General features: G+C 41.5%; 1 protein-coding gene across 6 annotated transcripts in view; it reads left to right on the top strand.

The window, feature by feature from the left end:
* Positions 1-26444, top strand: part of HUWE1 (HECT, UBA and WWE domain containing E3 ubiquitin protein ligase 1) — a 98872-nt gene that overhangs the window by 18829 nt on the left and 53599 nt on the right. For 2 of the 6 annotated variants that reach the window (XM_076192953.1, XM_076192954.1), the window contains exons 6-29: positions 1293-1449; positions 1571-1810; positions 1909-2028; positions 2141-2292; positions 2978-3242; positions 4188-4289; positions 5126-5713; positions 6837-7106; positions 7402-7496; positions 14383-14725; positions 14855-15298; positions 15621-15848; positions 16537-16813; positions 17097-17338; positions 17456-17788; positions 17925-18132; positions 18267-18418; positions 18548-18682; positions 18899-19264; positions 20522-20689; positions 21716-22026; positions 22476-22716; positions 23876-24050; positions 24353-24711. In XM_076192953.1, the coding sequence (XP_076049068.1) occupies positions 1293-1449; positions 1571-1810; positions 1909-2028; positions 2141-2292; positions 2978-3242; positions 4188-4289; positions 5126-5713; positions 6837-7106; positions 7402-7496; positions 14383-14725; positions 14855-15298; positions 15621-15848; positions 16537-16813; positions 17097-17338; positions 17456-17788; positions 17925-18132; positions 18267-18418; positions 18548-18682; positions 18899-19264; positions 20522-20689; positions 21716-22026; positions 22476-22716; positions 23876-24050; positions 24353-24711 (5971 nt within the window). The remainder of the gene's footprint in view (positions 1-1292; positions 1450-1570; positions 1811-1908; positions 2029-2140; positions 2293-2977; positions 3243-4187; positions 4290-5125; positions 5714-6836; positions 7107-7401; positions 7497-14382; positions 14726-14854; positions 15299-15620; positions 15849-16536; positions 16814-17096; positions 17339-17455; positions 17789-17924; positions 18133-18266; positions 18419-18547; positions 18683-18898; positions 19265-20521; positions 20690-21715; positions 22027-22475; positions 22717-23875; positions 24051-24352; positions 24712-26444) is intronic. The other 4 variants (XM_076192957.1, XM_076192956.1, XM_076192955.1 and 1 more) reach the window with 4 other exon arrangements.

The following is a 26444-nucleotide window of genomic DNA, read 5'->3' as shown; positions in this document are numbered from 1 at the left end:
AAGATAATAAAGGTACAAGATAGTAACATTGAATTGTAATTATATACTGCAATGTAGGGGTTATGAGGATGGATAGTGAGGAATGTTGAGGTGAAGCACAGAGGAGAGTTGGTGAAAGCTGGTTGATTGAAGAATGATGACATGATTTGGCATAGGAAAAGAACAAGTGAAAGAGCACTAGCAAAAATATAGTGTAAAGCAGAAGTTGATGGAGGGTTGACCAAGGATGATATGGATAGATGGGGTGAAGGGCCTTTGAGGAAGAGGGGAGAAGGCAGGAGATAGGGGTGAGTGGAGGAGGGTTGTGTATAGATGATATATTGATACAGCCTGAAGGGATTTCTCCCCATCTTTCTTTTCTGCATGAGGGGACGTGAAGTGAGGGTCCACATTTAAATGAGGTGGCCCTGCTGTGACATTATTGGGTCTTGTTGCAGTGGTTGTGACCCATGCAGTGGTCAGGAGACAAAGTAGGCCCTTTGTCCAAGAGGAGCCAAGATAAGAAGGGAACAGTGGGTGGTGGATGGGTGTGGGTGTGCCTTGACTGGGTACTATTATAAGGGGGGAAGAAGCAGATGATAGATAGATTTTATCATTATTGTTATTCCTTATAAGGGAGAAGATGCCTTGTGTATATATAGGTAATTGTTACTATGGTTATTGTTCCTATTATTGTTGCTATTGTTAGAGGGTGTGATGCATGGGAGTGGGTGGGGGATGTGGGGTGAGGGAGTATGTGTAAATTATATTTTGATGCAGCCTGAAAGGATTTCTCCCCTTCTATTTTTCTGCATGAGGGGATGGAGAGGGGTGTCACTTATTAAATGAAGTGGCTTTGTTGGGGATATGCTGTGTCTTGCTACATTGCTTCTGAGCCAGGGCAGTGAGTGAGATGCAGGGATAACCTGTCATCCAGGAGGAGCCAAGAAAAAGAGGAGGAAGGGGTGGTGAATGGGAGTGGAGTATGTGGGGATGGCATGAGTGGGAGTGGATTTATGCCTTTGACTTTGGCTAACTCCCCAGTAAGGTGGAAAAAGCCATTGGTATATGTATGTATGTTAGAGAGAGGGAAGGAGGGGTGGGAAATGGGAGCGGGAGTGGAGTGGGTAGGGATGAAATGGATGAGTGTAATTATATCATTTGACTATGGCTACCTTTCTTGTAAGGGGGAAAAAGCCCTTGGGATATGTATATATTATTACTAATTCTATAGACTTGTTGATTTTCCATATTTTTCCGTATTTGTTTTCAATGCCTTTTGTATTATTGCACTGCAAATATAGTGTCACAAGGTCCCCATCATATTTCTCCAGGTCCAATTTCATCACACGCCTAGCAGCAGCACCACGCCAGGCCCTGCTTTCTCGTTTGATGCACTTAGCAGAGTCTTGGGGTGGTAAGGAGAATGGTTTTGGGCTGGCGCAGTGTTGTCAAGATCTCCCATTGTCTGTACGTGTTTGCTTGTGTTCCATATCTTGGTAATCTTATATAATTTGTGATTTTTGGAAAGAACAGATGAATATAAAGGAAGGGAATAGGGAATTCAATCAGTTAATTTTGCATTTGGTAGCAATATCCTGAGAGTGCAACAACATTGCACTTCGAATTTTATGGAGAGCAACACCCAACCATGGAGACGACCAACCAGAGTTCAAGTACACCAAGCAACAACAGGAGTGGCAGTAATTCTGTGGGTAGTAATAACTCCATTATCACCATACACATTGACAACATACAGAGTATAAATAAGTCGCCTTCTCACATTATGGAGGAGTTAATGCAAGTGTATAAAGTACCAGCAGATAAACAGGTAAGTTTTTGATATTTGACAGATAAGGTGATGATAATTTTTAAGTAATCAGAAAATATGTTCATTGACGTGTATTTAACAACATGTATTCTTTGCAGATGATTCTTTTCACTCATATAAGGTTAGCTCACAGTTTTGCCTCTTACCAAACAAGACTACAATGTGTGCAGGCACGTTTACAAGCACTGTCTGTATTAGTGTACTGCAATGCTCTACAGGTAAGGTTTTTCCATTGGTTATTATTGACCACCATTGATGTAAGGTATATCTGATATACATTACTGATGCTCCTAAATAGATGAGGGTTTGTAAAATCTTCTTTGTTGACAGGATAATGCAAACACTGTGCTGTACTCTGGTCTTCTTGATGAATTTGTAGATGTTTTAGAGTTGAGTGATACCAAACTTACTGAAATTAAGGCAGCTACACTAAGAACTCTGACTTCCATTATCCATCTGGAGAGAATGCCAAATTTCCCAAAGTAAGTGTAGCATGAAAACCAGTTCTATTTGATCACTGCACTTTAAGATTTACATGTTTAGTTTTAAAATGGAGTGTGGGATGAGGGAGATGGGAACACTTGGAAATGCAGTGAATGGTAGAATGAGGGCAATGGTGGGAGAAAGGGAAACATGAATGATTGTAAAGAAGCATGTAAGGGATAGAGAATAAAGAGGGTGGAAGCAAAAAGCAAAATAAAGGAGGCCAAGAGGAGAGCTCATGAAAAGGGGGATAACTGTTTTGAGAATTTTGAAAAATAAAAAATCTTGGATGCGAGTCAGAGACGAGAGGGTAAAAGGAGCATATGGTCAGGTGTTGTGGAAATGATGGCAGTGAATGGAAGATGGTTTAAGTATTCGAAGGAACACTTGAATGTATCGGGGTCTGGGGAGGGAGGCTCTGATTATGGCAGTGGGAGATGCAGGAGGAAGACTGATGGGAGGAGAGAATGATAAAGCTATGTCAAAAGTGGGTATACAAAAAGCATAGAAAGAGATAAAAGCTGGTAAGGCACCTGGATAAGGTGGGTAACATTTGGAATGTTAGACAAAGGGTGGAGTAATTAGTGGACATTTCCCTCTTGCTCAAAATCCTTTTCAAGGGGAAAGGACCTTTGTTATATTCATGTATGATAAGTATTGAGTTGAATAATTGCTCTTTTGCAGGTTGAGCACAATCATGGATGTGACAGGTGCCTCATCCTATCATGGATTCCTGCCAGTGCTTGTCAGGTCTTGTATAGCAACCTTAACATGTGCAGTGCCTCCAGTACCTAATCCGTTCCCAGCTCCACTGGCAACAGCTCTATTTTCCTTCTTATATCACTTGGCAAGTTACGAAGCTGGTGGTGAAGCATTGGTATCCTGTGGTATGATGGAAGCTCTTCTCCAGGTTGTTAACTGGAGAGGGAACGAACCTGATCACATCACAGTAAGTAGTGAATGGATGTTGGTAGTTCATGAAAAAGTTCTTTGAAGGAGATTGTTGAATGTTCTTTTATTGGGTTGGTTATTACCAAGAGGGCTGCACAGTAGCCCTGTGGATAGAGTGTCGAATTCATGAGTAGGTGGTTGAGAGTTTGATTCTCAGGACCTGCTGCAGGGTATGTCACATTGGTTCCTGACAGCCCTGGCCAGGTGGGGAAATAACTCCCTCTGTACAGGGTGGCCAATGAAACCATATCAACAATGCAAAATACTGTATTAGTCACAATGTGAGGAAACACAACAGAAACAAGCATGTGGTCGCTTCATAAGCAGAATCAAGACTGACTCCGACGCCAAGCCACGCCACCAAGCTCAGACTTGGCGGGGAAAAACATACACACTTAATATGAACACTTGGTTCTCACAGTAATGCACTAAATATACAATATGAAATAAACAATATTACAAATACATACAGTATATACAATACACAAGGAATATTATGTCACCATTACACCCCATCAACCTCAAAAACCCAGTGGCTTGCTGCAACTCAGTGTTTTGTTCTGTCAGAGGCTTCTCAGTTCCCACTATGTGGGAGTGGGATGGTGAGGTTATTAACTATGTGTATCTGTTTGTGGTGGTCCTTTTAAGATGGACAGTGAAGCTGCCTATTTTTCAAAATCTGTCAACCCTCTCACCTTGATCAGGAAGTGTTGATATTAGGTCTTTGGGATCAATTGTAGACCCCCCATGTAAGGCTACATAGGCATTGTTTATATATAAGTACATGATGATAATCACTGCGCAAATTTGATACTGCACTTGCTCCATGGCAAGCCATGTTGAGCGAGCAGTAAACGATAACACTAGATTCTGAATAATGTCCAGAAGTTTAGCCAGCATTGATGCATTCATCTTTGTACTAATAGTAACCAATTCTTTTCAGTTTGTCACAAGAGCTGTGCGTGTGATAGACCTCATTACCAACATGGATATGCATGCCTTCCAAACCCACGGAGGTCTGTCAGCATTCATCAGACGACTAGAGGTAAGATCTAAAAGGGATTTAATTGTGGTTTATTACTGTTATTACACAAGCATGACCTTTTGAACACAACAAAAACACCAGCCACATACCACTCAAATGTTTATGGTAATCTGCTATCTGTACCACACAATCCATTAACATAAAACCACATTCACACTTAGACCACAAAACAAGATTTTGAAGACTGACCAACAAACTCCCTACTCTATTGTATAGCCCTCCATCCCCATATATCAGCTCTACAGAAAAATACATCCTAAGATAAATAAAAACCGTAGAAGCACATTTGCATTCAGATCAATATTGAGCACTAGGAAAACCAGTACAGAATTGGCCTGGTTACGGAAACTGCCCTAGATTCTGCCATCACACACACAACACCAAATACCTCAGGGATCAGTGCCACCTGCATGAGAGCTGGTGGCAGGGGTATATTAGAGAGTGAGTGAGTGCGAGTGACTGAGTGAGTGAGTCAGTGAAAGAGAGAGTGAGTCAGTGAAAGAGAGTGAGTGAGTGAAAGAGAGAGAGAGAGTCAGTGAAAGAGAGAGAGAGTCAGTGAAAGAGAGAGAGAGAGTCAGTGAAAGAGAGGGAGAGTCAGTGAAAGAGAGAGAGAGAGAGAGTCAGTGAAAGAGAGGGAGAGTCAGTGAAAGAGAGGGAGAGTCAGTGAAAGAGAGAGAGTGAAAGATAGAGAGAGTGAGAGTGAATGAGGTCATTGATTGTTTGTTGGACTTTAGATCAACAGCTTTTTCCCTCTTGGGTGTGTGTGTGTGTGTGCATTGTTTGTGTTTGTTTGGGTGTTTATGTACATTTATTGATACATTTTTGCACACTTGCAGATTGAAGTGGAGGAGTGTCGAAAGGAACAGCCCTTTGTCATACAACTGCCTGCTCCACTTGCTGAAGCTGAAAGCAATAATGGAGCGAGTGGAAGTGTAGAAACTCCTGGTCCTCCAGCAGAAGAAATCACGACAGACGCTTCACAGACTCCTGCAGATAGTGTAGATACTCAAGCTGAAGCATCGGATTCTCCCATGGATACTTCAGAGCCTGTAGACAACGTAGAACTTAATCTTGGTGCAAGCACATCAGGAACCCCATCAGCAACACGTCCAGACTACAGTGAAGCTAAAACAACGCATTCATGTTTGCCACAAAGGGCTGCATTATTAAAATCGATGTTAAACTTTCTCAAAAAGGCAATTCAGGAACCTGGATTTAGTGAGAGTATGAGACACCTAATGGAAGGATCCTTGCCATCCTCCCTAAAGCATATCATTAGTAATGCAGAATACTATGGGCCATCACTATTTTTATTAGCAACAGATGTGGTTACTGTTTATGTCTTCGGAGAACCTTCACTCTTATCGTCCTTGCAAGACAATGGACTCACGGATGTTGTGTTACATGCTCTCTTGATCAAAGATGTAAGTTGACTTTTAATTTTTTATTACACGTAGTTTATATTTGATTTTATCATTGGTTATATCAATTTTGTATTTTTGATGTTTTATTTTTATGTTATGTATATATATATATATATATATATACATACTATATATATATATATATATATATATATAGTACTACCTCTCATTAACGGACTTAAAGGGGGGTAACGGTATCCGTTGATGTGAATAATCCGTTGATTTGGAGTGGTTTATGGGTGGCATAGTGATTGCACTCACTAAAGAACAGCACCAAAAACACTGAAAACACAGCGAAAACGCCGCTAACACAGCTAATTAATGTCCGTTAATGAGAGGTAGGACTGTATATATATATACATATATATATATACATATATATATATACATATATATATATTATATATATATATATATATATATATATATATATATGCGTAAATAACCACTAGGAAAAAGTAAACTAACGAAGCAGAGCGCTTTCGTGTAATTACATCTTCAGTGCAGATACAATTCCTTCTTTGTATCTGCACTGAAGATGTAATTACACGAAAGCGCTCTGCTTCGTTAGTTTACTTTTTCCTAGTGGTTATTTACGCATTTGTGAACACACGCTCCTGGTGTTTTTATTGCATATATATATATATATATATATATATATATATATATATATGTTTATATGTTTATATGTTTATATATTATTGTTTATTTACTTTGTTTATTCTCCCTGGGTCAGAAGCTGTATTTCTTCTGACCCAGGCAGTGGGTTGGGGGCTAGGAATGGCCCTTCACCTACCAGGAGAAAAGACAGAAAAGAAAAAAAATAGGTGTTGAATGGGTATGGGATGGGTGGAGAGTAGATGCATGCAGGAAAAGCTATTTAGTATATATATACATACATATACCAAAGGGTTTTTCCCACTTACAAGGGAGGTAGCCAAAAAGAAAAAGGCATAAAAAGCATTCCCACCCATTCTTTCCCTAATACACTCCACTCCCCTCCACCCTCCCTGGAACCTCCTAGATAAATATACTTTATATGTTTGTGCATGTACACATACACTTGTTTGAGTAGTATGTGAAAGCAGATGTTCTCATCCATTTATTATTTCATCTTTTTCAGGTTCCAGCAACAAGAGAAGTTCTAGGTTCTCTTCCTAATGTATTCAGTGCCCTTTGCTTGAATTCCCGGGGGCTGCAAGCCTTTGTGGCCTGCAAGCCTTTTGAGAGGCTGTTCAAGGTGTTACTTTCTCCTGATTACTTGCCGGCCATGCGCCGCCGCAGGTCTTCTGATCCCATGGGGGATACAGCATCCAATCTTGGCAATGCTATGGATGAACTTATGCGTCATCAACCCAGTCTCAAGACACAAGCCATGAAAGCAATTGTCAAGGTTAGCCAGAAATTTTTCTGTTGTTAAATATTGGTCTCGTCTATCAGTATAGTCCTCTGTGATAGGGTGAAGAAAGAATACTGTCACAGTTTTCCCACTTGGGTTATAAATGGCAGTTAAAACAGGACAGTGATGGGACTAGGTATCCTGCTCTTGATAACCATGTTTGTGGTTGGGATGAGGGCTAAGAAAGGGAACAAGAAAGCAAGTGGAATTGAAATATGTGAAAAGAGGAGGTTGAGTTCCTGAAGTTGGATATCATCTAATCTATATGATTTTTAATTTTTGATTTCAGTTGTTGGAAGAAGTTTGTTTGCTTGGTAGCGACATGCACTACATTTGTTGGAAGACTCCACCAAAGCATGAAGTATCTCCAGCTCCAACTTCTAGGTGAGTATTTTATCTTTGTTTCCATTTGTAGTATTGGAAGGGAAATGATAGCAAACACAGTACTTAAGAAGAAAGACAAGCATAGATGCATACTTGGGCCAGGGTGGTTGGGACAAAGGTAGTTTTGAGGACATAGTGGACCCTACAGTGCTGTCCAAAAGGAAGATTATACGAGCTCTGGGTACACATATGATTCACTGTGGTCTTGGATCATGTGTTGGATTTGCAATCACCTGCTATTACCCTTCTGGATGAGAGCTTGTATGGTCCAGACTATGGGTAATGCTGTGACCTTACACATATTCACACCCAGCTCCTTGCCCACCAGAGTTGGATTGCCAGCTGACAGTGTAATAGTGCTGAAATTTTTGGCCCTAGCAGGACTTTCACTTGGATCACTGTATTATTGATCAAACTCTGTACCTCTACACCATTGAGTTGTGTTCATGGGGAGAGGGATGTGGAGTGTCATATTGTCTTGTGGAAATTACAAGTGTAGGCTAAGTGGAGAAGGAAGAAAAGGGAGGCAGGGAGGTGTTGAACGAGGAGAGAGAAAGAATACCAAGATAGGCAGTAGTAAAGGATAGAGGAGTCCTTATGTCTTGCCATTGACCTGAACACTGTGGCAGGGGACAGGAATGACCCTGCTTTTATAAAATACTAAGATTGAAGGGACAACAAATGGAGTAGGATGGGTGTGGGATGGATGTTTGATATGATTCAGCCAACTTGCATACAAGGGTAAGAAGCATTCTGATACATGGGTATATTTGTGTGTGTGTGTGTGTGTATGTATATATATATATATATATATACATACATACATACATACATACATATACCAAGGCTTTTTCCCCCTTACAAGGGAGGTAGCCAAAAAGGGAAAGGCATAAAAACACTCCCACCCATTTCATCCCTACACACACTCCACACCCCTCCCACCCTCCCACCCTCCCTCTCATCTGAGCACCTCCTGGATGACGGGTCATCCCTGCACCCTGCCCACCGCCCTGGGTCAGAAGCAGTGTCGCAAGACACAGCACATCCACAGCAAGGCCGCTTCATTTAATTGGCGACCCCCCCTCTCCGTCCCCCCTTGCATATAAGGAGAGGACGGGGAGAAATCCCTTCGGGCTGCGTCAAAATTTACTCACACATACTACCCACCCCCCACCCCCTGCCCATTCCTCCTCATGCAATCACAACATCATCCATATACAACCATTCTCCACTCACCTCTGTCTTCCGTCCTCTCCCTTCCTTCCTCAACAGACATTCCCCTCTTCCTCAAAGCCCCCTTCACCCCATCCATCCACCTCATCCTAGGACGTCCCCTCATGTTCACTCCCTCCACATCTGCCTTCCATACCTCTTTTACTAGTCTTTCTTCACTCATTCTTTCCATGTGTCCAAACCATCCTAATATTCTTTCATCAACCCTATCTCCCAAATACTTTTTCACCCCTGTTTTCCTCCTCACCTCCTCATTTCTCACTCTATCCAGCCTAGTAACCCCCACCATACTTCTCAGACACCTCATCTCAAACACATTCAAACTCCTTCTCTCTTCTTCTCTTATGTTCCACGTTTCTGCCCCATACAGTGCTGTTGGCACAATCACTCCTTCATACAGTCTCCTCTTCGCATCCATTCCCAAATGTCTATTCCTCATTACACTCTTTAATCCACCAAGGCATTTACTCGCTTCTCTCAATCTACATTCTACCTCCACCTTTACTCCACCTTTTCCTGCTACACTTGCACCCAAGTATCTAAAACTATCCACTTCCTCCAGTCGCTCTCCCTTAATGTTCACTTCCAGTCTACTGCCACTTTCACCCCTTGTACATCTCATCACCTTACTTTTACCTACATTTATCTTCAGCTTTCTTCTATCACATACTCTCCCAAACTCTGCCACCAGCTTCCTCAATCCCTCCTCTGACCCTGCCACAAGCGCTGTGTCGTCCGCAAACAACAGCTGGCTCACCTCCCACTTTTCTCCATTTTCTTTAACCATCTCCAATCCCTGACCCACTACCCTAGCATTCACCTCTCGCACCACCCCATCCATGTATAAGTTGAACAGCCAGGGCGACATAACACATCCTTGACGAAGTCCCACCTTTACTTCAAACCACTCACTCTCTCCATTTCTAATCCTGACACAAGCTCTACTACTCTCATAAAAACTCTTGACAGCTCCCAAAAGCTTTCCTCCTATCCCATAAATCTGCATAACCTCCCACAGTGCCTTTCTGTCTACCCTATCATAAGCCTTATCCAGATCCATAAAAGCCCAAAAAACATCCTTCCCCTTTCCTATAGCTTTCTCACATATCTGTCTTACCACAAAGATCTGATCTACACAACCTCTACCTGTCCTAAATCCACACTGTTCCTCACCAATTACTCCTTCTGTTCCTCTCCTAATCCTCTCAATTAAGATCCTCCCATAAGCCTTCCCTACTACACTTAACAGGCTAATCCCTCTGAAACTACTACATTCACACTTGTCCCCTTTTCCCTTGTAAAGAGGAACTATACAGGCACTTCTCCAGTCCTCCGGTACTCTACCCTCTCTCCAGCAAACATTAAATAACCTCACCAACCAGTCCACCATCACTGAACCTCCCTTTTTCAGACATTCTGCATGGCATCCATCCAGACCAGGTGCCTTACCTGCTTTCATCATCTTTACAACTGCCTTCACCTCATCCTTCCTTATTTCTCCTCCATTCTCCTCACTCATCACTCTCATTTTCTTCGCATTTCCCACTGCAGCTATCTTTCCTTCCCTATCCTCCTTCACATTTAGCAACTCCCTAAAATATTCTGCCCATCTTCCCCTTACTGCCATCTCTTCCATTATCATCTCTCCATCTGTACCTTTCACCTTTTCTTCTCTACTTGATTCGCCTCCTCTTCCTCTCTTTATTTCTTTCCAAAACATCTTTTTATTACTTTCAAAATTTTCTGTCATACTCCTACCCCATTTTACATCTGCTCTCCTCTTTGCCTCCTTTACCTTTTGCTTTACTTCTCTTTTCTTTTCTTTGTACGTCTCATATGACTCCCCTGTCCTCTTTTGTAACCAATCTGTGAATGCTCGCTTCTTCTCTTCTACAACCTTCTTTGTTTCCTCATCCCACCATTCACTACCCTTTCTTCTATTTCCCCCTGTCCTTCTTGTTCCACACACCATCCTTGCACACTTTAGGACTCCCTCCTTGAACCATCCCCATTCCCCCTCCACACCCATCTCTACTCCATCCTTTACTCCCTCCCACTCCTCCTTCAGCTTCTTTTCGTACTCCTTCTCCTTTTCCCTTTCATTCAAGGAGTTCACTCTAAGAACCTCCCTACCTTTTGTCCCTTTCCTCTTTCTCCATCTATCCTCCACTCTCAGCTTACCTTCCACCAAAAAATGATCTGATATTCCCCCACCCTCTCCCCTTAGCACATGTACATCCTTAACTCTTCCTATCATAATCCTATTTACCACTACATAATCCATTAGCGCTCTATCTACCACCCTTCCCTCCACCACCCTCTCCCATGTGTACTTATGCTTGACTTTCTTCCGAAACACTGTATTTGCTATCATCAACTCTCTTTCTAGACACATTTCCACCATCAACTCTCCACTACGATTCTTTCCTGGAACTCCATGGACCATTTCCTACCCTAGCATTAAGGTCTCCCAGTACTATTACATTGACATTTCTTCCTAAACCCTCTATGCACTCATTTAAATCTATCCAAAAGGCCTCCCTTTCTTCCACGCTCTTTTCACTGCCAGGCCCCTATGCATTTACAAAGACCCACATCTCCTTTCCCAGTTTCACCTTCATCCACATTATCCTTGAGGAAACCTCCTTCCACTCCACTACACGTTTACCTATCTCCTCACTTACTAGAATAGCCACCCCTTCCCTCCCTCGCCCTCTCTTCACTCCTGATAACCTCCCACTTACACTCCCAAACTTACACTCACCCTTCCCTTTCAACTTAGTTTCACTCAAAGCCAACACATCCATCTTTCTTCTCACAAACATACTACCTATCTCCTCCCTTTTACTCTCATCTGTACCACATCCACGCACATTAAAAGACCCAAACCTTAGGGTGCTTGCCCGAGGCCCTCCAGCACCCCTTATGCCTTCACTTTTCTCTTTAGGATGTGTGCCCCGTGGGGCTACAGGGAGAAGGATGCCTAGTCCCTCTCCCCGTCCCTTTTTTCTCGCCTCTTACGATCCAAGTGGGAAACTTGGTGGCAGTATTCTTTTCCCCCATTGACAGATTGGAAAAAGTACAACGGTGAGCCACAAAACGGATTCCAAATATAAAAAATATATCATAAAGACAATCGACTAAAACATATGAATCTGTTTTCCCTAAAAAAGCGTAGACTCAGAGGTGACTTGATACAGGTCTTTATAATTCTAAAGGGAATTGACATCAAAAGTGACAAAATTTTCACAGTGAATGAGGATCAGACAAGAAACAATGGTCTCAAACTGTCCAGAAATAGATTCAATTTGGAAGTGGGTAGAAACAACTTCGCCAACCGTGTAGTTAATGAATGGAATAAACTTCCTGCAGAGGCAGTGCAATGTAGTTCAGTTCGAAGCTTTAAAAATCATTTAGATAAACACCTAAGCAAGATGCTGTAATGATTATAATTTATTTTATATTATTTGTTTTTGTTTTGTTATCATTTGTTTGATTCTCATTTATCATTAGTTATATGTCAATTTATTATTATTTACTATTTACCTTTAATGTTTGCTGGAGAGAGGGTAGAGTACCGGAGGACTGGAGTAGTGCCTGTATAGTTCCTCTTTACAAGGGAAAAGGGGACAAGTGTGAATGTAGTAATTTCAGAGGGATTAGCCTGTTGAGTGTAGTAGGGAAGGCTTATGGGAGGATTTTGATTGAGAGGATTAGGAGAGGAACAGAAGGAGTAATTGGTGAGGAACAGTGTGGATTTAGGACGGGTAGAGGTTGTGTAGATCAGATCTTTGTGGTAAGACAGATATGCGAGAAAGCTATAGGAAAGGGGAAGGATGTTTTTTGGGCTTTTATGGATCTGGAAAAGGCTTATGATAGGGTAGACAGAAAGGCACTGTGGGAGGTTATGCAGATTTATGGGATAGGAGGAAAGCTTTTGGGAGCTGTTAAGAGTTTTTATGAGAGTAGTAGAGCATGTGTTAGGATTAGAAATGGAGAGAGTGAGTGGTTTGAAGTAAAGGTGGGACTTCGTCAAGGATGCGTGATGTCGCCCTGGCTGTTCAACTTATACATGGATGGGGTGGTGCGAGAGGTGAATGCTAGGGTAGTGAGTCAGGGATTGGAGATGGTTAAAGAAAATGGAGAAAAGTGGGAGGTGAGCCAGCTGTTGTTTGCGGACGACACTGCGCTTGTGGCAGGGTCAGAGGAGGGATTGAGGAAGCTGGTGGCAGAGTTTGGGAGAGTATGTGATAGAAGAAAGCTTTAAGATAAATGTGGGTAAAAGTAAGGTGATGAGATGTACAAGGGGTGAAAGTGGCAGTAGACTGGAAGTGAACATTAAGGGAGAGTGACTGGAGGAAGTGGATAGTTTTAGATACTTGGGTGCAAGTGTAGCAGGAAAAGGTGGAGTGAAGGTGGAGGTAGAATGTAGATTGAGAGAAGCGAGTAAATGCCTTGGTGGATTAAAGAGTGTAATGAGGAATAGACATTTGGGAATGGATGCGAAGAGGAGACTGTATGAAGGAGTGATTGTGCCAACAGCACTGTATGGGGCAGAAACGTGGAACATAAGAGAAGAAGAGAGAAGGAGTTTGAATGTGTTTGAGATGAGGTGTCTGAGAAGTATGGTGGGGGTTACTAGGCTGGATAGAGTGAGAAATGAGGAGGTGAGGAGGAAAACAGGGGTGAAAAAGTATTTGGGAGATAGGGTTGATGAAAGAATATTAGGATGGTTTGGACACATGGAAAGAATGAGTGAAGAAAGACTAGTAAAAGAGGTATGGAAGGCAGATGTGGAGGGAGTGAACATGAGGGGACATCCTAGGATGAGGTGGATGGATGGGGTGAAGGGGGCTTTGGGGAAGAGGGGAATGTCTGTTGAGGAAGGAAGGGAGAGGACGGAAGACAGAGGTGAGTGGAGAATGGTTGTATATGGATGATGTTGTGACTGCATGAGGAGGAATGGGCGGGGGGTGGGGTGGGGTAGTATGTGTGAGTAAATTTTGACGCAGCCCGAAGGGATTTCTCCCCGTCCTCGCCTTATATGCAAAGGGGGACGGAGAGGGGGGGTCGCCGATTAAATGAAGCGGCCTTGCTGTGGATGTACTGTGTCTTGCGACACTGCTTCTGACCCAGGGCGGTGGGCAGGGTGCAGGGATGACCCGTCATCCAGGAGGTGCTCAGATGAGAGGAAGGGTGGGAGGGGTGTGGAGTGTATTTGGGGATGAAATGGGTGGGAGTGTTTTTATGCCTTTCCCTTTTTGGCTACCTCCCTTGGAAGGGGGAAAAAGCCTTGGTATATGTATGTATGTATGTATGTATGTATTTACCTGTTTGTTGTTTGACTGTGCCTATGCGTTTATGTATTTTATTTGATACTTACATTATTATAGTTTTTATTTATTTATTTGTTATTATTAGGACTTTTTTTTTGCATATGACCTAGATATGGACCAAAAGGTCTCCTGTCGGCATGCTCCGGCTTTGTAATCCTTTGTAATATATATATATATATATATATATACACACACACACACACACACACACACACATTGTGTGGGGTGGGCATGGGCAGGGTGGGTAGAGGTAAGAACTTTAATATAAGTACAGAGATATTTTAAATCATTAAGTGCAGAAAAGAATACAAAATTAGTGTTTGTTGCAGAAACACAAATGACAACTCGAGTGACGAAGAGGAAGATGAAGAGGAGGAACAGACAGGAGGAGGAGCAACCGCAAGTGGTGCTAGGGAAGATGTTCCTCCAGAAACAGAGAATGAGAAGCGTCCAGTTCCTCTAGTAGACTATGTTCTTAATGTTATGAAGTTTGTTGATGCCATCCTAAGCAATAATTCAACTGATGACCACTGTAAGGAGTTTGTGAACCAGAAAGGCCTGGTTCCTCTGCTGGGTATACTAGGACTTCCTAATCTTCCAATAGAGTTTCCAGTTTCTCAGGCTTGCCAATCTGTTGCATCAGTATGCAAGTCCATCTTAGTAAGTAATGGAAGTATTTATGTTGTGAAAATGCTTATACCTGTGCTTATATTATGAAGTTTCTTGATGCCATCCTGAGCAATAATTCAACTGATGACCACACACACTTTAAATCATGTGTATTTTCAGAACCTTGCCCATGAGAATGGGGTTTTACAAAGAGGCCTCATGTGTCTTAATGAAAAATTGGAGGCTCTTGCTCCACTCCATGAACCTCTGCCAGCACCAGGGGGATCAGTTCTCTTGCGCGAGTTGGCATCAGCTTTGAATCCAGCAGAAGCAACCTCGTCTCCTCAAGCCACACCACTTCTGCATACTCTGGCAGCAGTTCATGCCTATATAATGATGCTTGTACATGTGTGCAGAACAGGGCAGACAGAAATCAGACAGGTGTCCATCAATCAATGGGGAACTGAGCTTGGATTGAAGGTTCTCAATGGCCTCACACAGTTGTACACGTCTTTGGTGTGGGAGTCCACCGTTTTATTAGCCTTATGTTCTGATGATGCTCTTCCAGCAGGCTGTCTCTTTGGAAAAGAAGATACAGATAAACTCCTCCCTCCAGATGTAAAGGTAAATTGATATCACTTAGACAAAAATGTATGGGCACATTTGTAAATAATAATCATGAAGAACCCATAGTCGGAATAAAAGGAAACTTAGAAGAAAGTATAACTTCTATATTTTGGCTAATAGCTATAGCCCTGAAGAGGGCTATAGCTATTAGCCGAAATATAGAAGTTATACTTTCTTCTAAGTTTCCTTTTATTCCGACTGTGGGTTCTTCGTGGTAATTGTAAATTGATATGTTTCACAGCTTTTTGGCCTTAAAGTTTTGGCTATTGCTTTTTTCATTTAGAGGTAAATGTAATTATTACATTTATATCCTTTACAGCCTGAAGAAGGTGTCAGAAGTGATGCAGTGGCCATGGAAGTAACTGAAGGTGAAGGTAGCGCTAGCACAGAAGCACCTGTTACTCCAGCTGAAGGATCCATGACAACAACAGGACCACAACAACAGAACTCTGCTTCACAACATCAAATGAAATTGATAAAACAGTTACTTTCATCAGCATCGAGACTAGGCAAGGCTTTGGCAGAGCTGTTTGGACTACTGGTTAAGGTATGGTAAACTTTTATTTTACAGTTTGATTAATGTGAGGGGATAGGATAGAGGGTCGCCATGTAAATGCAGAAGGCAAACCAACATAGGCTCTTGGGCCCTGCTGTGGGTGTGCTGTCAAGCTGCATTGCTTCTAACCTGGGCAATGAGAAAGGGCTGGGATGGCCCTTCATACACAAGGAGCTAAGATAGAAGGGAAATCGGTCAGTACGTTGCCCCTAGTCTCTTACAGAAAACCTGCGGCTATCAGGTCATTGGCAACAGCCTCTGTGAGGGACAGTAAGCCACTTAGGGAAAATGTATTGTCTAGTGATTATTAGTGTGGGGCATTGTAGAAAGGTGTTTTGTCTTCTGTGTGGTGGGTTCATCTAGGGCAGTTTAGCATCTTCAATGAAAGTCAGATTCTGCACCTTTTTTGCCTCTTTTTACCTCATCCTCCCTTCCCCCATCCCCTTGGCTCCAACCACTGTGTAGAATTGTCATGTCTTGTGGGGATGTATGGAAACCACAAAGCTTGCCCAAGCCAGTTTGTTCAGAAGCAGCTGCTATGACATCTGTGGTGGTGTTAAATGAATGCTGTTCATGCTCGAGCTAGTTCAATGCTGTGGTGTATTAATGCCGTTGACGCTATACAGGTTAAAGTTTGTGAAAAAATGAGTACAGGATCTTTTGTTTTTTACATCTACAGCTTTGTGTTGGCTCACCACTGAGACAACGACGAGGTCAGCAAGTTGTTCCTCCACTTGCTGCTCCATCAGTATCAGCCAGAGCAGTTGCAGCTGCTCTTGCAAAATTGCTTCATGCTGGTTTGTCTTGGACACCACCTCCATCATCTCCTCTGCCCAAGTTCAGGTTAACCTTCCTAATATGCTCAGTTAGGTTTACAAACCCAATGCTGTTTGATGATAAGAAGATGCCATATCATCTTATGCTGCAGTACTTTGCTTCCTCACAAGGACTTAAAGGTGAGTTTTCATATATTAATACAAGTGTTGTGATAATTTGTGATATGGTTTAATGTTGCAAACTTCTCCCATCGGAAGGCTATGACTGAGCTCCTTACAGAGGACTTTGTAGCGTAACTGTTTTCGTTGCTGGATGGGATAAGCTACCCTGCTACATGATGATATTGTTTATTGTCCGCTTACAGCATTGATAGCTTATGTTTCAACTAGTTTTTCTTGTTAGAGAATGTGAACTACCTGTCTACTTGATAGTACAAAGTTCTGTTTTACAAAACTTTTGCAGCGTTCTTTGACACCTTTTACTGGGCCATAACTGGGGGGCAAAAGATACCACCTGAAGATGGTTTGGAATCTGGAGAACTGCCTGAGGGCACAGGAGAGTTCTTGGATACATGGTTGTTCCTTTTGGAACGGTTGGTCAATCCCAAGGCTATGTTAGATTCACCCCATGCCCTGCCTGCCAAGTCGTCACAGTCAGGATATGTACCCTTCGTACCACTGAAGTTTTTGATACATATACAGAAGGTATGCTATGCTTCATACATTTTATGCTGTGCTTCATGCATTTTCTTAAGCTAGATGTCGATTTGACGAGAAGATTGTGTTGTATGTGTTTAATAATGATGATCCTGCTAATTTCAGATTGCCTTTGAAGCTGTCATGAAACTTTGGAACAAGAAGCCTTTGAAGAACTATGGGGTGAGGATATCAGAATCAGTACTGATCATCTTGTGTTACATACTGAAAGGAGAGACAATTATACAGGAGAAAGTGTCTAAAGAAAAAGAAACCACAGAGCCTGCAGAACCTGGTGCTACCCCTGCAAGACCCCCAGATCCTGAAGTAAACCAGCAACATCTTCAGGCTTTGATGGATATGGGATTTGCAAGGGAACGTTGTGTTGATGCCCTTACACAGGCACATACCCTTGAACAGGCCACAGAATTCCTCCTAACAAGCCCACTGAATGACCAGGTAGTAATGTACATCCTGTGTGTACAAATTTCATTTTATTATAGAACAAGCCTAGAATAACTGGCAAGTACCAGAAGTTATATAAGTTTTCTTTTCACAAGTCACTGTTAAATACGAAAGGTTTGCTATCTTTCAGAGCATTGGCTCAGGTGCTGTTGGTGGGGATATGGAACTATCTGAGGAGGACCAAATGTTGCAGGCCATTGCTATGTCATTGGGTGAAAATGTCCAGGGAGCCGGTGGCCAACAAGGACATCACAAGAAGGAAGGAAGTAAAGCAGGACCTTCTGGACAGTCACTATCGGAGTTGAATGATGATGAACCATTGCCAAAGAGTGTACTTGGTGAGGAAGGGTGTTGTTTACTATTTAGTTTTGACATAGTGATTGAATAATCAATATATTTTGGTTAATGTAGTGGATAAAAAAGAAAGTTGGGATTTAGAAATGTTAATGATTTTAATCACTTTTCAATTTAGACAAGTTTACGGATGGAGTTTTGGATGGCTGTCTCAATCAACTTGACATGCAGCCTCAGATGGTGTACAAAGTTTGTGAACTCATCACTACATGTGTCTCAAGAAATGGTACACAGTGGAGAGATAAAATGCTTACAAAGCTCATAAAGCAGGTATGCATTAAACCGTTTTTATGGAATGAAACGGAATTAAGGTGAGAAACAAATTACTTTCAACTTCATGTCATATCTGTGATTGTCATGAATATTAGTGTGTTAAGAGCGAATTTTACTACTTGGCAGATGAGTGATCAGGTGGCAGATCTGACGGCAGTAGCAGGACAGAGTGCCACTCATGAAACTCTTGACAAGCTGTGCACTTCTGAACTGGCTGTAAAGTTTGCTGTCAGGCTTCATTTAGTTACTTTACTGTTCGAGGTAAGTTTCTTGGGAAGGTACAAATTTCACAACCTGAATTGCTGACTGGTATACTGAAACTTTTCAATATAGTTTTGCAGTTGTTTGGCAGTAACTTTCTTACACGTACAGTATGCATGTGTGCATATATGCCTGAATGTATGCATGTGTGTGAGTGTGTTAGATTTTTTCCGTTTACATTTTATTGCAACCCTGGTTTGTGTTTTCTTTATATAGGAAATGAAGAGTGGCTGTGCAATGGTGATGGAGACAGAGGGTTTAGTGCACGGACTGACACACCTGCTGACCTTGACCCAGACGACCATGTCAGCAGCTCCACCACGTTTGATCTCTCCACCTGCCACTACCTCTTCCTCTGCAAGCACCACACCTACTCAACAACAGCAGCTCCCAGTCTCTCAGGCTTCTGTCCTGGTTGGACCCACACTCCCCACCACCAAAGATAAAGAAAAGGACAAAGAGAAGGAGAAGGAGAAGGAAGAAAGTGGTATAACTCCTAAATGGCTATCCCCAGCTCTTCTTTTGTTAGATTTATATGAAAAGCTATCTGTTGCTACCAAAAGAAGGTCAGCTGTACAGAAGGTAGGTAAATCGTGAACATGTTTTCAGAAAGTGAATTCAGATTATTTGGTGAATTAGCAGTTACCTACAAAATGAGGTTAGGCACAAGGGAGCAGCATCCTTAGTCATTTCACTTGTTATCGTTCCCTAGACTACGGCCTAGCAGTCCTGTCTCTGAGGAATGCCATGGGTGGAACAGGGTTTTTCCATCAGATCCTTTATAGAGTGTATGTTGTCTTGTTGGCTTGCGTGATTGTGTACAATGCAATCTTCCATTATGTTTTGTATGGGGTGAAAAGTTATATCCTGGACAGTTGTCTACTGTTATCCAGCCTCTTCTGGTAGTTTAGAGGGGCTGAATGGTGACAGCATTGCACTATGGCCAGATGGACTTTGTCCTTTCGGGGGAGAGGATTCAGAGGGATGGATATCAGGGGGTCTGGCATGCAGCAATGAATTTTCTTTCACTATGTTGATGGAGCAGTTAGTGATATGATTATGGATGTGCTTCTGGAGGTTGGTGCGTAAGAACATATGTGTATTTCTGAGGTGTCAGGTGTGGCTATATTGTGCTTTTGATGCCCCCATCATAATTTCACAAACAAATTATATAACACTGACACGCACAATAATACCAAAAGATGGTGGGTCATATAATGACCACTCCTTGCACACCAGAAACTTTAAAAATAGAGTACCACAGGGCTTGGTTCTATCCCCTACACTCATTAATCTATTTATGCACGATATACCCACACCTGACTTCCATCATGCTTGTCCCATTTACTTCAGTGTAAAACTATGAAAATTGCATTTGTGTAGCTCTCTTATGGAATAAGTTGTTGCCCTAATTTGTACTCTGCCAACTCATCAACCACACAATTTTGCATGTTTGACATCTTGAAACACGAGCTTTTCTGGGTTTATTGATTTCATTCACCTATACTGGTTTAATTTCTGCTCACATTCTTGTCACCACGTATTCAGGCATCCTCTTAAGAAATGTACTCTCATTTTCATATGGTGACTGAATCTTCCTCTTAGTGAAGTCAGGAAAGTGTGTGTTTTGTTGTTTTCCTGTGGCAGAGGATTAAATACTCCCACATTTTCTCCCTGTGTGATATTAAAGGATGCTAAGTGGAATGGAATGATGTGACTAGACCTATTTTCATGTTTTTCACATATGCTAAGGTACTGCCCCCTTCCATGTTTTAATATTGATGTTTATAAGTAATCTAGGCTAGGCTTGAGATAATCACATGTTTTGCACTTTGACAGGTTTGTAGTCACATATGGAAATGGTTTGATATGAGCACCCTAAAGTGGTGTGCCTATACAGCTGGCAATAACAAGACAATAGATGATGCTTACTGGAATGGAGATAGCAGTGTTCGTATCATCAGTGGAAGGAGGAAATACACAATCCAGTTTCATTCTATGGTTCAGGTAAATTTTTTGGATTTCGAAATTAGAATGTCGTCTTGGTCACTTTAAGAGACTGATAAACGAAAGACCTGGAAAAATAATTCAAGAATAGCTAATGTTGATGAGATTCAGCAAATTAAAAGTTCTTTGAAAAACTTGTTCATATCTTCATTTTTGTTGGTGGAGTGTATAAATGTGCTAGGTATTTGCCTATTTTCCTTATGAAGTGGCACCAATGATAGGCATCATATGGTGGTCATGTGAACCAAATGTCGGAATTCTCTTCCTGCGTCCTGTCATCAAAATCCTTCAACGACCTCATATCCATCTTTAAAGTGCAACTTAGAGACTGACACTTAGTCTTTTGTGGATTGGTTAGTGATATTAAATGTGTGCTTTAGGAGGGGAGTGTAATATACCTGAGGACTGGAGGAGTACTTGTATAGTTCCATTTTAGAAAGGAAAAGGGGACAAATATTAATGTAGTAGCCTGAAGGGATTTCTTTTCATCTCAATTTTTCAAATTATATATTTGAGGTTTTCAGCTCTCGGAATTTCTGATAGTTTCTGCATCAGAAATGTAGAGTTCATGGGTTAAATTAACTTTATAGAATAAATTTGGTATGCAAATTTCTGTATACTGAATGCATTATGGTATGCAAATGATGTGGGACATAATAGGCTTAAAGATCTTAGGCTTATAACTCTGGTTTAGGCCTGAACTCTCAGTGCAAGTTGACATAAAGGCTAAGCTAAAATAATGTGACTAAACATGATGCCTTTCATTGTGTATTTTTACATAATCATTTTATTATTGTCTCTTAAATTAGTTCACCAAACATATGTTTTATTTGGTAATGTATGTGGTGACTTATTTGAGTTACAGCAAGTATTAAGAGTGGTTCCACTTTACTACCACTCACTGGTCAAAGTTCACACTTTATATTTGGCATATAGGTTTGGAGACATTTTTGTATGATTAAGAAGTTGACTTGTACACAACAGGCTACAGGTGTTGTTATATTGTGACTGTATTTTTTCATGAAGGTCAATGAGGAGTCGGGAAACAGGCGGCCAGTCATGGTTACCATCAATGAAAAAGTGGTGGCAGAGCATAAGAAGAAGTTGAAGCATCCAGAAGTGCCAGCACAACTACAAGAAAAAAGTCCTGAAGAAATTAAGAAAGACAAAGAGGTAGAGGAAGATGAAGAAAACAAGAACACAGAGTCGAGTAATGTTGCATCAGGAGAAGAAAAAATGGAATGTGAAGAGACAGATCAGAGCAGTAGTTCAAACAATATTCCTGAGGTTAAAGTTATCGAGGGTTTCACACCTCACCACAGGGATGCATTAGTCAGGTTTGTTCCCGAGGGTGTTCGTTCTTGGAAACTAATGAAATATTCTTTGTTGAATAGAACTGCTATTAGAGGGATGAATTAGGTAACTGCAGTAGCTAGAATAAAACAAAGCATCAACTAATACCAGTGTTATAAAGAGAGATTCTGTGAGCATCATGCTCACGGGAACAGTGGGTGATTGTGGAAGAGCAGTGTGGGTTTAGAAGAGGAAGTATTTGTATGACAGTTTAATGGGAAGTATTTAGCAGAAGGTAAGGATGATTATTAAGTTTTCATTGACTTGGAGAAGGTACATATGGTAGGGTTTAAGAGAATCTAAATGATGATTCTGCCGTCCATCCATCTTGGAGGATCATTACTAGCAGGTATCAGTGATTCATCCCAAGGATAGCAGAAAGGAGGGATAGTAGACATTAAAGATTATTTACTATTTTGTTTTTGTGCCACAGATCATGTGTTGGGTTCATCAAACTTGGTGTTGATCCTGACACGCTCCATGCTTTAATGAGGATGTGCCTGAGAGTCACACAGACCTGGGAACATGCCATGGTCTTCGCCCAACTTGGTGGGGTGCGGACACTGCTCAGCCTTACGGAGTCGTCAGCATTTTGGGGCTTCAATAACTTGGCATCACTGCTCATGAGACATGTCATGGAAGAACCACAAACACTCCGCCACACAATGGAAAAGGTGATTTGCTCTTTTTGGTCGCCAGGTTTATATACTTGCAAAATTGATCAGTTAATTAAAGAAACATCTTGTATATTTGTGGGTCCGTTTAGTGCATCAGCATTGGAATTTTTTTACTAGTTAGTGCTAGTGAACAACAGAAATGTGAACATAAGAATGAAAGAGTCTGTAAGAGACCATAAGGCCTACACTAGGCAGTTCCTTGTCCATTACCACCTGTCATCACCATCCATAAATTTGTCGTAACAGTTTCTTAAAACAACCGATAGTTTCAGAGCTTGCTACATGGTTACTAAGTCTATTTCATTTGTTGACCACACTATTAGTAAACCAGTTCTTGCCTGTTTCTTTCTTAAATCTAAATTTATCCAATTTAAATCCATTACTGCAAGTGTTGCTCTGTTATCTTAATATGATGACCTTGTTTACATCACCCTTGTTAAAACATTTGATCCACTTGAACACCTCTATTAGGTCACATGCAAATGAAGTTGATTGTGCAGACATGGAAGCTGTTAGAGAAGGCCATAGTAAAAAATGAAGCAAAGATGGAAGAAGAAGAACTGCAATTGTTTTTTATTTATTTTATTTATTTGTATATTTTTTTTATCATGAAATGGGTGGAAGTAGATGTATGCCATTGACTATGGCTACCTCCCTTGTAAGGGGGAAAAAGCCCTTGGTATATTATCATTATTATATATATATATATTTTCAATTTGGAAACTTAAAAAACATGCAGTATTGCACAGGAAACACTGCAAGGAAACTTAAAATAGCTGATGCTAATGTAGATGATTTACTATGAGCCAGGTTGGAGAAAAATTATTATTTAGGGTGAACAAACTTGTTATTTTGTGCATAGTAGAGACCAGACTCTCAGAATTTGGTCTACAGTTGGGGAGTAATAGATACAACTGGAGAGGACATGATTTGCATTCGGAAAATTTTATCTTATAGAATGTAATTGTTAGGGTATGGTAGTTTACTTTTTCTTATAGATTTTCAATTGACATAAATTTGGAGAAACCAGTATTTTGTCATCATACTGTTGTTTTGTAGTTGCTACAGATGTATCCAGGAATATTTTCAAAAGTTATTTCTCATTACAACTTCATTGTATGCAACTGGTAAATTATAAATTTGTTTTGTGTTTTAGGTTGTTAGATCTTCAGCTAGCAATAGCACAGTGTCTGGTGTGAAAGAGCTGCACTACCTTCTGAGAGTGTTGGCTCCAGCTGCCTGCAGAGATCCAGAGGTCTTCACGGATATTGCCCAGCAGTGTTTACGTATTGATCTCAATATGATCTTGAAGAGGAGCATCACAGGCAATAGTAAGTGTAAATTCTGCAGTCTCACACACACACACACACTCACACTCACACTCACTCACACTCTCACATACGTACATATACACACACATGTACCCATACCCACACATGCACCCAGAAGCACACACAGGAACACACGTGTACCTACACACACACACACCCACGTGCACCCAAACACACACACACCCACGTGCACCCAAACACACCCACACGCACCCACACCACACTGACATTTGCAACAGGATTGGGTATGCCATCAAAGTAGATATCTTGGATGATTAATGATTTCCTCTCTCTTTGTCTAGGTGAAGATAGCATTCTCATGAAAAGTGTTGGTGGGAAAACGGCTTTATTAGCTGGTGGCAGCGGCACTAGCAACTCTGTGATAAACGTCACTGGAGAACCTCAGCAGTTGATTCATGATCTTCTTGAGGCATTAACAAGCCAGTGTGATGAACCAAGTACAACTGTGGAGGGACAGGTGGGATTGGCAACTGCAGGCACAGTTGCAACTGTTGGGACATCAGCTACTACTACTACAACACCCACTGAGGATGCAATCGCTGGTGGGGAAGGTGCTGCTACAGGTGGAGCCAGAAGGCACCTTCATTTGTCCCGCTCCTCTAGTGCTAATGATATGGTAGTTCAGGAAAGTGATGAGCAGGTATGTGTACAAATGGTAGCTTGGTACATACATATACCACTCCCACCCATTCCATTTCCTATATATTCCACTTCCCTCCACCCTCCTCCCTCCCTCTATCTTGGCACCTCCTAGATGATGGGTCATCCCTGCATCCTGTCCACTGCCCTGGGTCAGAAGCACTGTAGCAAGACTTGAATTCTATCTTTATACCAAAAGCTTTTCCTTCTTATAAGGGATGACTTGAATTAGTTATTTTAATTGAATGTAAATAGTTCATACTTGGGTATTGACTGGTGACATCCAGTCAGGGACTTTTGGGGCAACATTGTGGTCAAGAACCACACAACATTCATTAGTGTTTGTCTTCTGCCTTAACCCCTTCCATACGGTGACGCCTACGTAGGCATCATGAGGAGCAAGTGGGTATGTGAGGATGCCGACGTTGGCGTCTTGATTATATTTATTGTAGTCGTACCTGCGTGACCCCCATACTCTGTAAACTGGCTTCATCATATTTTCTGTGGTTATCAAAATTCACGGGTGAAAGAGAACGAGCGATAGAGCAGTGACTTTATTTTTTATAATGCGAGTATTATGACGCAACATCGCACATCTGGCAGCTAATGCTGCCAGACGTGCGATGTGGCCCGTATTGAAGGGGTTAATCCCTCTGACCCCACCACAAGTGCATTATCATTTGCAAACAACAACTGGCTCACCTCCCACTTCCCCTCACAATCTCTAACCATCTTGAATTCCAGCCCATCACCCTGTCCATGTCCTGTGTCATATCACCATGGTGATATGACACAGCTCTGATGCAACCCCACCCCTACCTCAAAACACTTGCTCTCTTTATTTCCAATCCTAACACAATCTCTGCTATTCTCATAAAACTCTTGACTGTCTTTAACAGCCTTCCCCAATCCCATATAACTGCAATACCTCCCATAGTGTCTTCCTGTCAACCTTATCATAACCCTTTTCCAAATCTAAAAAGAAAAAAAAAAAATCATTACCTCTTGCCAAAACCTCACAAATCTGCCTTACTACTCCCTATGTTCCTCTCCCAATCCTTTCAATCAGTTGATTATACTTACGAATATTAATGAAATATTACATGATAGAATTGTAATACAGTAAGTGTATAAGGTAGTTGTAGGAAGTGTGTCCAAATAATGGTTGATTTTGAGACATGAGTATGTTAATTTATATGGGGGAGTTATTTGTTAATATGATCTTGATAGTGCAGGGGTTCCCAAACTACGGGTGAAGATCCTGAAAAAGGTCACTAGCCTTTTCCTGGTGGTCATGGAGGGTTCAACTGTATATGCATTCAGTCACACAGATCTGGGTATTGACTTGCTTGTATAGAAAACAAATGCACCCATCTCATTGAGATACATGATGAAATCAATCCATGTTAATAAACATTAATCAATTTTTTTTTATTATTGCTCATTCTGTTGTGATCAAGCTTTTAAATTTTAAGATAATATCTGTGATATTGAAAATTAGTACGTTTTCAGAAGTCTTATAACGGGGCGTCATGGTATGTTTGACGCTACTGAAAGGAGTCACGTACTGGAAAAGTTTGGGAAACACTGACATAGTGGTAATTTTAAGATTTATGGATGTGTAGTTTGCAAGTAAGATTCTTATTTTATGTATTTTTTCCTCAGTAAGGGGCCCCATTGGGGCAAGGGGGGGGGGGGGCTTGCCCTCCACCACAAGTCTCGCACACTATAACC

This window comes from Oratosquilla oratoria, chromosome 11 (assembly GCF_046742065.1).
Source record: "Oratosquilla oratoria isolate Oo_2021 chromosome 11, ASM4674206v1, whole genome shotgun sequence".
NCBI lineage: Eukaryota > Metazoa > Arthropoda > Malacostraca > Stomatopoda > Squillidae > Oratosquilla > Oratosquilla oratoria.
This window is presented reverse-complemented; position numbering and strand designations above follow the sequence as displayed.